Below are 13472 nucleotides of genomic sequence, written 5' to 3' on the forward strand. Positions count from 1 at the left end.
AAAAGGGAGGGGCCTAATTCAAAAACCTGCCGGGTCATGTGACAAGGCCAGCGTAACTGTGCGTCCACGGTGCTCTACACTTGGCGGGACGAGCAATAACATCTCTGGACCTGCTCTGGACAAGCGGCTGCAGACTTAACGTTACTCTGACCAGGAAACAACCTACTCCGAGAGGAACGGTTAGTATGTAAAATAACTATTGTTATCTTTGTGGGAACTTTGGATAGGTTTTTGGATAAGTTACTGTTCGAACCTGTGCATGGTGTAAATAGGCTAACACTGTCCACTCAAAATTGTGTTGTTGGCTAAATGTTAAAGTTAGCTTAGTGTTAACAGTCTGAGGACAGCTCACACACGGCAGGTTTGCGCGACTGTATAATATTACCGTTATTTTACGCGGTAGAAAAGCCGTTCAATCGCTGTCGGGGTGACTTGTTGACGCAGCTTTTTTTTCTGTGTAAGGTTACTTTACTGTGCATGGTGTAAATAGGCTAACACTAGCTAATGTCCACTCAAAATTGTGTCGGCTAAATGTTAATGTTAGCTCAGTGTTAACAGTCTGAGGACGGCTCACACACGGCAGGTTTGCGCGACTGTATCATTAATATTACTGTCATTTTACGCAGTAGAAAAGCCGTTCAATAGCTGTCGGGGCTACGGAGTTTAGCAAGCACTGTGAAAGTGTATGTTGTTCACACGGGGTGCTGTGCGCAGCGCATTTATCCACTTGACCGCTCTCTTTTTCCCTCTCACTCACTCTCTCATACATGCTTGTTTACATGCGGTTTTCCCTGTAACACAGTCTCGTTCGGTTCTATTACTTATTATATTCAACAGTGACATTGCTGAGCTGAGTTGTTAAGCTAAAAGTTTTTTTGTTCTCTATTTTTTCAGATCAATGTGGTGTGAAGATGCTGTGGAAGTGTAAGTATTGTGAGTTTATGTGTGAGAAAAGGGGTTACCTTTTAAAACATTATAGGTTAAAACACGGAAACTATGGTAGAACTGTCCCATTTCCCTGCTTACACCAACAATGTGTGTGCACATTCAACTTCATTAATGCACTTAAGGTCCACCTAGCAAAGATTCACCAGAAAACCCAGGGTGCACAACTGAGTGAAACTGCTCAAGTAACCTTTCACTGTCAGTCATGTGATTTTTCTGCACCCTGCACAGAAGCAGTCTTTCTCACTCACCTGCGCAGTACACATTTAAAGGTAAATCACAGAGTACAGTGTCCATATAATGGCTGCAACTTTCACACTAATGTGTATTCCACATTTAATGCGCACAAAAGTATGGAGCACAGAACAAGAGAGGGAATGTTGGACAGTTGTTGACACAGATTTCACAACAGACCAAGGTTGGTCCATACACATTATGTACTTACTGTATATCACAGTCCTACTCTATTAGTTGTGTTATTCAATCCAAACATTTCTTGGCTGGTTAAGCTTTCTTATAGATCATTATTTGTTTTTCATTTTAGCTATCTAACTTGTGTTATTGTGTTTAATCCCGAAAAGACTACAGAGCCAACTGCGATCCGGACACAGGTGCTCAGAGGGCTTCCTATCATCCTTGGGGACAACCCCACAAACTTCTTCAAAGCAGGTTTTGTAAGTAAGCTCTTGCTTTCTTAATGTTTTCACCATTATTTTTTTTTTTCCATGACAATCTTATAGTGTTTTAGAGAAATCTAATTTGATGATTGTTCTCTTCTGTTATTCTTTATGAAGGACACTGATGATGATTCCTTTCGTGACCTGGACATTGGGATAATTCTCATTGAACGTGAAGGTGCTGTGCTCGCATCTTCCCAGCATCTCATTCCAACCTCGTTGAAAATCATCAATGAGGGAGAAGTTGTCATGGACAACATTCAAGATCTGCCAAAGGCCATGTGCATTCTGTTTGGACTCATATATGCACTCCATCTTAACTACCCCAAGACTATGAAGCTCACATTTCAGTTCATCCAACAGGTATTGCTCTCGTTGGGCCACACTGACCTAAAGCCAAAGCTACAGACTTTGAAAAATCAGCTTGCAATGTAAAGAGATGTCAAGTTTGCTGTAAGAAGCTATTGAGCTAAGCTATCTTTTTTTTTTGCCACACCAGCAATAACACTTTCTGACCTGTAGGGTAAACATTTTTTATTTTCTATTAAACAAGCAAACAGACACATGTACAACACCCACACACTCACAAACAACACTGACACACATACACACCTACACACACTTAAATGCTGTAGGAAGCACACTGAATGTTGTCACTTCTGTGAAAATTAAAAATGTTGTTAAAAGTTTTAGCAGAAAGACACAAGACACAATTGTTTCAGTTCTTGTTGCATCATCAGTCTTTGTAGATGGAATTAGATATCTGAGTGGTGGTTTAAGACACAATTGTTTCAGTTCTTGTTGCATCATCAGTCTTTGTACCGGTAGATGGAATTGGATATCTGAGTGGCGGTTTCTTGTGATTTTTTTTTTTTTTTAATGGATTTTACCACTTAAATCTCAGGGGAAATCCACTTTTTTTTTTCTTGTGAATTTGAGACACATTTAACACCAACACACATAATTGTTTCAAGTCGAGGTTGACCTGATGTTAAGTTTGTCCTAACAACTTTGGCTGTGTTTTGCCATTTTTCTTAAAAAAATAAAATGTATTGGAGCATTTAAAGGTGTTTCTTTATTTCCATCCAATTTAATTGAAACATTTCATACAAAAAAAAAATCAAAACTAAATTAGAGGAAAATACAGTGATTGTAATAAATTATGAGTAGCAATAACTAGTCATATTAGCTAGTTTTATCTTAATTATTTTCAGTAATAAATATAAACTTAAGGTTCTATGTTAATACAACTTGACATGTTTAGTTTTAGCTTGTGTAAAAAGTTAAAGTTCCATGTTAATTCAACTCGACTTGTTTAGTTTTAGCTTGTGCAAAAAGTTAGAATTTCATGTCAATACAACTCGCCATATTTAGTTTTAGCTTGTGTAAAAAGTTAGAGTAACATGTTAAAACAACTCGACTTGTTTAGTTTTAGCTTGTGTAAAAAGTTAGAGTTCCATGTTAATACAACTTGACTTGTTTAGTTTCAGCTTGTGAAAAAACTAAAGTGGTATAGGGCAACGGGTTTCCACGCGATTTGCGAGTAAAGTCAACTAATTTGGGTTAAGAGTGCATGTATGAGCCCCCCAAAGTAGGTCTCTGTGTATGTATGGTGTACATATATGGCTACAGTCAAGCACAGGAAACAATACATCATGTAAAATCACCTCTGCAAACATACAGGTCAATAACTGGTTGAACTAAACAGAAGTGGGTGATATGAATAAACTCAAATTGGGCAATATTAGTCCAAATGTGTTTACATTTTGGAGTGAGATTAACACCAATGTGGTGTTGGACTCCACTGATGAATAGTATTATTTATTACTGTTAATACATGAGTTACTAATACTTTATAGCCTAAGCAACTGTTGGGTTAGGAAACAGGTTGTGGAAAAGCTTCCTGCAGCACAGGACTTTTTTAGCTCTTGGTAACGTAATGGAAACTGCGAAACCCTAACTACTACTACTGCTAATCGATCCACTAATTTAACTGCATTTTAGCCCACTCAATATAAACACACAGCCACGTTGTTACCAAAATAATTAAAGGGATAGTTGAACATTTTGGCAAATTTGCCTATTGCCATAATCCCTATAGTCATAGGAGTAGGTTCATTACCTTTAATTATCAGTGCATGTTGTTTTGAGATCCGCGGGGCAGACACAGGTGAACGGTAGGCTACTGGTCCTCTGTCCCTCAAAACTCATCAAATACAGAATCCAACAACGCCAAAACACTCTCACAGACAAGTTGTGACCTGCACATTCGCCAGGCTATGAAATACTCATCTATAGGCCTAGTTATGTAACATTACGACACATGAGGGAAATACTTGGAACTACTTTCTTGAGCTGCACTAAACATGCAGCCGTGTCTGGAATGTAGTTCTGGCTATGCATTTGCCTCGAAAACAACTCTGTCTCGTAATTATAAAATACATGATTATTTCATAGCCTGGCAAATGTGTAGGTCACATCTTCTCCACAAGAGCGTTTTGGAGTTGTTGGATTGTGTATTTGATGAGTTTGATGAGGGACAAGGGACCTCATTCACCTCCATCGTGTTTGCTCAGCAGCTCTCGTCTCTGCCCCGCGGATCTCAAAACAACATGCACTGATAGGCCTATATTAAAAGTAATGAACCAATTTGCTAAAATGTTGAATTATCCCTTTAAGGTATTTCTCATGCTTTTGTTAACACTGAAGCCTTGGTTTTAATGGTTTATGGTGCTGTCAGTGTTGTTGTTTTTTATTGTTTTATATGGACCTAATTGTGTCTAAAATAAAGCTGATCATCATAATAAAACTTATCATAAAAAAAAAACAGTTTGCTGACAACAGTTGAGTGGAGAGTCGGACAAAGTGATGATGCATGCACCTGGTCACTGAATAAAGTTAGAGGGGAAAAAAAGGTGTTTCAGTCACCTTGTCAGTCATGTCATGTGCACACGACAGGAGAGGAGACAGTTCACGGCTTCAGCTTTTAATGTTGAGGGGGGCTAAGCAGCAGCAGCAGCAGCAGCAGCAGCTAGCAGCAACTCAAGGTGACATTAGCAAAAACAGAGGGAACGTGAACATCACACCGACCGTTAACACTCGTTAGCAGCTAGAACTCCAGTCTGTCATTAGCTTTTTAAAAACGGTCTAACGTTTAACTCACGCGCGGCGCGGGCGGGGGTTGGGCAGTGGGCACGGGGACGCGGCGGTTAGACAGACAGAACGTTTCCCCGTTTCCCGGGTAACTAGCTTAAACCGGCAATCGAACGCTGAACGTGAGCACGAGCGCTAACCAACCAATCAACCAACCGAACCAACTGAACCAACCAACCGACCTGACATCTGCACACCATGTCCGCGTCCTGAGCCAGCAGGTCCACAACTTTCCCCTTGCCCTCGTCGCCCCACTGGGCACCGAGCACCACGGTCACTTTGTTGCCGACGTCCGGTCGAGGCCCCCCCCGGTTCGACGGGCTGTCGTCGTCGCTGCCGTTCGGGGCCCCGGCGGCGGCGGCGGCGGCGGCGGCTTCCTGGCTCCCGCTCTCCGACATGGCTCAGCTGCTGCCTGGTGGGCTGAGTCCGACTGACTACACTTGTTGTGCGCCCTGGTGCTGCGCTGGTGCTGCTGCTGCTGCTGCTGCTGCTGCTGCACCAACGACAGCCGAGGACTGAAGTCAGTGTGTGGTTGGTTGGTTGGTTGGTTGGTTGAATAGTGAAGGGAAACCTCAATGACAGCACGGAGCGGAGGGGCCGGTTCTCCGTCTCTCATCCTCGTGGGAGGGGGAGGCAGGGCCGGTGCATGGGGGAGAAAGGTGATACAAACTCTAGGGGCCCACAACAACCCCCCAGCCAGGGCCGGCCAAAGCCTCCATGGGGGCCGGGGCCCTAAGCAAAAAAAAAAAATGGGGGGGTGGGGCTCTATTACTACCAATAATACTAATTATTATTTTTTAAGTAGCCTATATTTTTGCTGCTTTTTACAGTCCCTCCAGGATTTCGCGGGCTTTTTTTGTGATTGTTGCGGCCTAAAATGCCTGAATTTGCGGCCACATTTTGAAAAAATTGCGGTGCATGTTGCGATGTTTTAAGCCCTTTTGTTGTGATTAAATTGCGGGAGACAGCGAAAGTTGCAAAAAAAAGTTGCAGTTTTGTTCTGAATAATTAAAAATCAAAGGAAAATTTTGAAATGTCACAAATTAATGTGATGTCATGTTATACCAGCAATTTTCCACTTGTTAAGAAAGGCACAAGAAAATTATATAGAGTTGAAAGTTGTTTTACTTAATTAAAATGTCTGTTTAAAAATCGTGGTAAAAGAACTGTTTTATTAAAACAGTCCAGTCTTTGAATAAAAAGGGGAGGGTGGCTACTCAAGTCCAGGGCCAGGGCCTTAGGATGGGGGAAGGGGCACCTGGCCGCCGGCTGCTCCGCTCCGGCCCTGCAGTGGCGCACTCACTGGATTCCCCCTCGGCGAGTGCTGCGGGGGGGGGGGGGGGGGGGGGACAGCCTCGGGTGGTCAACCAGGACAACTCACACACTCAACACGTTCAACTCAGCTTGTGTTCCTTTACTTATCACTTTGTGCACGTTGTATCAAGTTTCTTGATCAAGTTTCTTCACCGCGAATTCCTGGAGGGACTGTTTTTATTGCCTTTAATTGACAGCACAGTAGAGAGGGACAGGAAAAATAGGGATCGAGACAGAGAGGGGGGAATGACATGCAGGAAAGGGCTGCCCAATGCAGGATTCAAACCGGGGCCATCCGCAGTGAGGATTGTAGCCTCAACATGGGGCAGCTCTACCAACACTGCCCCTAATTATTGATTATTTAAACAGCTGTTTTGCTAACCCCCCTCTCGGCCATGTGCATTTGTTTACAAGGACGCTGGTGAGAAATCAATCGGTACAGGCCTATCATATACTATGTTACTATGCCTATACGATGTTACTACGTGTATTTCTAATATGTCATTAACAAGAGATTATGGGTTACGGGGCGTGTTTTGTGTCGCAGTGCGCAGAGACTAGAGCTGGGACACCGGGGCGGAGGCGCTGATCTTACAATGTTGTTTTTCAGCCAAGACCTGCTACGTGTAAAGGCAGATAGTATTGAGGAGGAGTTGCACAGATGGTCGTACTTCCTGACCTCCTAATTCGCTCTTAACGCTCATTGCACTCCACAAAAACGTTAAAAATGGCGATGTGGCAGGAAGAAAGAGAAAGCAACTGCCTGAAATTAAAGCAGATATCAGCTTCACGGCCGTTTCGGCTAATGCTGCGTTCAAGGCAGGCTTTTGAAACCGTAAGTTACAGCTTCAAGTCACAACTACGACTTGGTAGCGTTCCAGGTAACCCGTAGCTCGTGTTTTTACCATCCTGTTGTCTGTGAAAGTTCCCTATAACGGCCACTCGTAACTTCCGACCCGTGAACTCGTACCAGATCGAACTGATATGACTTCACAGGAAGGAAAAACACAAAGTACGAGTTTCTTTGAACGCACCATGAGTTAGCAGCCCCCGCCCTTGTCAGGCATCAATTGGTCCTCGTGCTACGTCACCACATTCACGCGCATCCCTTGGCTGCAGACACAGCCCTTCATGCCGTTCTCTCTCCTCATTGGATAACACTTGTATCCCACAAGGAAAATTTTCTCCTCGGGTTACAGCAGAGCAGAGTGACGGAGAGACTCGTGTTTAGGCTGAAATACTTCATGTAAGTGATTGCTGACGGAAAATAGGACTATTTAGGACTTATATTAACAAAAACATTCCACTGATATCTGCTTTAAGCTAAAAAATAATTAAATTTTTATAATCTGTCATTAGAAATCACCATCCTAGCCTGGCATGTTTTTACCCATCTATATATATTTTTAATCTGAAATGGTACCAAATTCAGCTAAAAGTGTGGCCTGGGGTTGAGGGTTGGGTACTAAGTGGGATACTGAAATATCATCTAGGTGTACTAAGAGTAATAAAATAAACCAACACAGTCAATGCATTTGCTGTTGACATCATCTGCTATTTTATTTTGGTTTTAAATAAACTGCACCAGCAATTGTACAACAACAATTTGAAGTGCAACAAAGGGTTTTTGTAATTATGCAGAATTTCTCGTGGGATAGACAGAAGTTACGCACTATAGCTTTAAAACAGTTAATTGCTCTTGCTGCCTTGGGCTGGCTCTGCTCCCAGAATCCTAATCTTTCTATGACTAAATTATTCTGCATATACCCCTGACTAATACTCATACCAATGCTGCATCAGCATCAAAACAAAGCCACAAAACATGCAATATTCATGAAATACGTTATTATAATAAAAATGGTTTAGTCCATGCTGGAGCAACAGTATAGGGTTAGAGGGTTCATATTTTTTATAGGATTTAAAACAATAGGATACATTTATAAGACTGAATGCATTTGTATATGGTTGATAGTTTGGTTCTGACAGTCCCACCTATCCCAGGATCTTATGTCTATGAAATAGTATTACCTATAAGATTTTGTCCTGGAATATAGGATACATGGATTGGACTTTATCCTATAGGATTATGAATTGGATTTTTTCCTATGGGATTAGGGGACATGTCCTGTAGGATTATATATTGGATTAATGTTCTTTCTGATTTTGTCCTATTATACTGGTTAACAAATGAATTAATTTGATTTTAATTGAGATGTTCTTTTGAGATCCTACAGGACTTTTTGACTATGGAGGAGTTTATGAGACAGATGTGTGCAATCTTTATTTTGTTTGTGGAAAGAAACCCTTGTTCTTGTCAAGCCTGCACCAAAAAAAAAAAAAAAAAAAAAAACACTACACAAAGTCTTGTCAGATAACACAGAGGATCTAAGCACTGTTTAAAGCACAGTTAAAATTTATGAAGCCTTTATTTTAGAGGTCTGTTTTCTGTCATGAACAAAATAAAGAGTGTAATTCTTGTTTAAATGATAATGTTCCTGTCCCAACAACAAGCCTAAGTGGATCATTAAACAGACATAGGCTACTGTTGCTCTGTTTTGTAGTTTTTATTTCCCTGAAGTTCCCTTTAGTTGTCGAACCGTAAACTAACTTCACGAGGGTTAAAGAGCCCACTCCAAGGCAACGTTAGACGCCAGGAAGTAACACACATCATGCGCATGCGTACAAGTATCGGAAATTCCTGTACTAAAAGAAAAAAAACGACTGAGAGACCAAGCAGCTGCAGCTCTCAGTACAGTCAAATTGAGTCCCGTGCAAAAGTATGAATGCAGCACTTATGTAAAATATGTTTTTCTGTAAATAGGTCACTGGAATCAGAGAGGAGGTGAGTCATCTCGGTCGCTTCTACGATCTTTGAGGACACTCCCACCACCTGGAGGCGCGTTACAGCCAATGAGGTGTGTCACATTCAGGGGCCACAAAAGTCACAGGTTTCTACACAATCGATTAATCAGCTTTTTCATGAATACACAGCTACAATGGCAGTAGTTTTTGTTGTTGTTTCTTTTATATTTTTTCCATGCGGGATCAATAAAGCTAACTGACTTTGCCTAGCCTATATGTGCATATTGCACAGCTAATGGGGATCCCCAATAATAAACAAATAAACAAATGTCAGCTATAATGGGCAAGAAGTATGATTAAGTTTATTAGTCTATTTTTTCTACAGTTACCATATTGGAAACCTCTAAGCATATAAAATGTATATATTTATGATCACATTGACGAATGGATTGTGAACATACTCTCAATTTTCTCACCATGAACAATCCAAAACACACAAAGAAATGTTGCAAATTTGAGAAGCTATAGCTACTTTGAGCATATTACTTTTAAAAAGTTTTATTTTATAAACTGACCAAAGATTTACATGTTAAGTTATGATTGGGAAGTAGCTGTATGATACATTTAATGCAGTAGAAAATATTTATTGAAGTATTTGAAGCTTCAGAATTAACATTTTCAAACACTCACAACATAAACCACAAAACATTTTTTATTAATATTTATTTAATAATAATAATATTATTTATCTATATTACTGAACCGAATTACTGAATAGTAGCCCCGTGGGCTGGAGGCATTTGATTTACAACACACTCACCAAAGCTCTGAATTCAATTTAGTGTTGTATTTTGAATTATTTGGCTCCCTCTTGTGGTAATCAATAATGCATGCAAGTTCCATATTGTTTACATTGGAGAGTGTTATGTCAAAAATATTCAGCACCTAAACTTGACGCAGTTTAATACCGGTTCTCTCCTTCTTTAACAAAAGTTCCACACAGAGAGCAAAAATGACGTAAAATAATTGAAACCACTGATTTACTGAGGGCAGAAATCCAATATGTTGTTCATCACAGTAAATACTCAGTCCACCTTTTTTTTTTTTTTTTTTTTTTTTTTCAGACTTTTCATCCTTAGTTGTGCCTTGATGTACTTCCTGCAGATGGAGATGCTCAGTGCCAGGCACAGCTCACATCACGACTGCCCTTTCATCTCCTTTGAGCTCAGCGTGGGACAGATGGTCAAGTGGGTGGACAGAAGACAGCGCAGGGAGCAGCGGGCACAGGTCACGACTCAGGCTAAATCTCAAAAAGCACCTTTCATCAACACACTGATGTCACTCATATGGGCTTCGCTGTTTGGTCAGACAAATTATACTCTAACGACTAACGTTTGTGTGCACAGACTAGAGTATGATATATGATAATCATGCAACACTGGTGTCAAGTGAGAGCTTGGGTGAACATGAACTTGTAAGGCCAATGGTGCTCTGAACCTTCAGAGCTCTTCTGGTTTTCACTGAATCGTCAGAGGAAACAGGAGTATGTGGGGAAATAAACGTTTGTTTTGCATCTCTCTTTTATTTACTCTCTCCATCCGGGAATCCCTTTACTGTTTGCTCAGGTTGTGTTGACGGTCTGCGCCACTTTTTCTATTGTTTGGTTGTGCACTTGTGTTATTTGTTGTCGTCTGACAACTGGGATTCATTCTTGGCCCCAGATTTCTCCTCATTTTGGCTGCTCGCCTAAAAATACACAGTGGGCCACATAATAGTAGTGGAGGAAGTAGTTCAATCTTGATGTACTCCATGTAGAAAAATACTGGTGTATATGCTGTTATTATATCATCAATGCACAGTCATGTTAGTTGGTTGAGGTACAGCTTATTTGAGCTATATATATATATTCTAAATATAGATAGATAGATAGATAGATAGATAGATAGATAGATAGATAGATAGATAGACTTTATTATTAGACTCAAGGTCCATTAAAAAAACAAACACACATACAAAAATATGAATGTAAAAATGAATGACTTGGAAGAAATATTAAAACAGTAAAGTTTTAGTTTATTTTCTGCCAAATTACTATTATTTCAGCTCCTTGACAGAACAATCTACAATAAATATTCATATTCTATAAACTCTTTTTATAACTCAGTGTGAGATAGTGGCATAAAAAGACTGAAATGCCTTAAATCTGTGGTTTTGATCAGGTACTGTTTTTTTATCAATGAGCTGTGGTCCATTGCCGCTGTTCTCCCGCAGGGGGCAGCAGCAGCACATCTCTGACGTGACGTGACGTGACGTGACGTACGTACGCACTGACGTCACGGCTACTTCCGTAGCTTGAGCTCGTTAGCTAACAACACAGAGACGTGTGGTACCTCGATAAAACTCGTTCACGTCCTTTTAACAGCGGATTTTAAACATGTCCACCCCACTGCTTCTCAGGGCTTTCGTCACGGACCGACTGACAGCTGCTGCGGTGGAAATATTTCAGGTTTTTGAGAACACGATAGAGCAATATGAAGAAGAAGCTTCCAGCTCCAAGCAGGAAATTGAACGTCTCAGAGGTCTGCTGCTGGAGTTTGAGTCAAACCACAAACACGGTCAGTTTATCATCATTATTATCACTATTATATTATATTACATTACATTACATTATGTTATGTTATTAAACAGGGCTCCAGACTAACTTTTTTTACGAGGAGCACTGGGGCTTCTAACTTAAAATTTTGGGAGCGCAAGCAGAATATTTCGTGGTGCACACTGTAAACTGAGTTGCAAATCACATCTTTTATTCATGATCTTCACACACATTGGCCTGACACCTGTAATGACTGCAGATACTTTAAGTCTTCCCTTACACATTTCACCAGTGTGTACTATATATATAAAAAAATCCTGCAAATTTACTTGCACATGCGAGTAGATTTACTTTCACTGTCTCATATTTTATGTGCAAAATGCCTCCATTCAGGAGCTGTCTGGAGCCCTGTTATGTTATATTATTGAAATAGTACTGTTTATTGTGGTAACTATTGTCATTCTTACTGTACGTGAAATGAATTACTCTCTGAGAGGATTTAAGGTATAAATGTTTAGGTCTCCCCATTCTCGGGGTCTTTCTTTTTTACCTTCTCTGCTCGAGTGAGTACTGACCTTTCCTTGCAAGAAAATAAAAACTGAAGTCTCTATTTCATTATTCACCAACAACGAACCATTAAAACATTTCCACGACAACATACATACAATGAAAGACACAAGATGCATAATCTCTTTCTTTCTTTTTCTTTCTTTTTTCTAGACCTCTCACAGCCGTCCACGCCTCCTGAGCAGCACCACTGCGAGCAGGAGGAGCCGAACCTCAGCCCCGATCATAGACACCAGGAGCTTCGACCTATTAAAGAGGAAGATCAGGAGCTGTGGCCTAGTCAGCAACAAGAAGTAGAGCCAGTTCAAGAGTTTAAGGATCCTAATTACTTGAACCTACTTCAATCATCTGTCTGGGAGAAACACAAGCAGGAGGTCTCCGAACTGTCTTTGCAACCTCAGGCTGAAAACAGTGAACACGAGGAGCAGTTTGCTTTGTCTCCTTCATCTTCACAACCTCAGACCCAAAATGAGATGCAATACGGAAGAGAAAATGAAAGACCTGCTGCAAGTTTTACATTAAACCAAACACGGACGGATCAGAAGCCCACTGAGCTATCTCAGCTGAGTTGCGTGCATTCAAAGGACACAGGTCTCATCTGTGGCGTTTGTGGAAAGACCTCAGAGTCCATTGAAAGTCTCAATGTGCACCTTAAATCCCACACGGGCCCCAGGGGTTGCCACATGTGCGGTGAACAATGCAGCAGCGCCGCGGCTCTGTCCGAACACATGGCCAGTCACAGCGGGGTGAAACTGCACCGCTGTCACGTTTGTGGGAAAGAGTGCAGGCGCAAAGGTGATCTGAAGATACACATGAGGATTCACACAGGGGAGAAACCTTTCTGCTGCTCCTTCTGTTGTAAAAGTTTCACCCACAGTGGACATTTGAGGAAGCACATGAGGAGCCACACGGGGGAGAGACCGCACCGCTGCGAAGTCTGCGGGAAAGGATTTCTACAGAGCACACATCTCAAATACCACCTGGGGACTCACACTCAGAAATACTGATTTGTTTCTTTGTTCATATTTAAAAGAGTTTGACCCTTTTCAAACATTTTTGTGTGTGTAAATCTCTTAAATTTGTTAAGTGCCAGACACCATGTCATGTTGTTCTTAAAGTCCGTATACTGAGAGAGATACTTCAAAAACGTAAAAATTTGTTGGGGTAAAGTCTTAAACCTTTCACTAAACCATTCTAAAACCATTTTCACCTCTGAAAATGGTTGAAATATACATAAAAGGAAAACCAAAGCTGAATCATTAAAAATCCTATGGACTAACTGTCATGATAACAAACAAAAGTATTTTTATTTGTCTTTCACTGTATATCAGTTATATATAAAATGTATTCCTCGTCATTGTTGACATGACCTTTGTCTTTATTGCTCATTAACAGTTTGGAGGAATAACACTGCATGTAAC

At 40.9% G+C, this 13472-nt stretch overlaps 2 protein-coding genes across 3 annotated transcripts in view; one reads left to right on the forward strand and one right to left on the reverse strand.

The window, feature by feature from the left end:
* LOC310998465 (adenylosuccinate synthetase isozyme 2) overlaps window positions 1-5328 on the reverse strand; it is a 37970-nt gene extending 32642 nt beyond the window's left edge. Inside the window, exon 1 of one of the 2 annotated variants that reach the window (XM_083988522.1) lies at window positions 4958-5328. In XM_083988522.1, the coding sequence (XP_083844648.1) occupies window positions 4958-5173 (216 nt within the window). In that variant the 5' untranslated portion in view covers window positions 5174-5328. Of the gene's footprint in view, window positions 1-4550; window positions 4604-4957 lie in introns of those variants that run through there. The other variant, XM_083988523.1, reaches the window with a different exon arrangement.
* A 5922-nt stretch (window positions 5329-11250) lies between these two features.
* Window positions 11251-13472, forward strand: LOC310998002 (uncharacterized protein). The gene is made up of 2 exons (XM_083987886.1): window positions 11251-11506; window positions 12205-13472. The coding sequence occupies exons 1-2, from the start codon at window positions 11326-11328 to the stop codon at window positions 13056-13058; spliced, it is 1035 nt and encodes a 344-aa protein (XP_083844012.1). The 5' UTR covers window positions 11251-11325; the 3' UTR covers window positions 13059-13472.

The sequence above is a fragment of the Trachurus trachurus genome (genome assembly GCF_905171665.1).
Source record: "Trachurus trachurus genome assembly, chromosome: 15".
Classification (NCBI taxonomy): domain Eukaryota; kingdom Metazoa; phylum Chordata; class Actinopteri; order Carangiformes; family Carangidae; genus Trachurus; species Trachurus trachurus.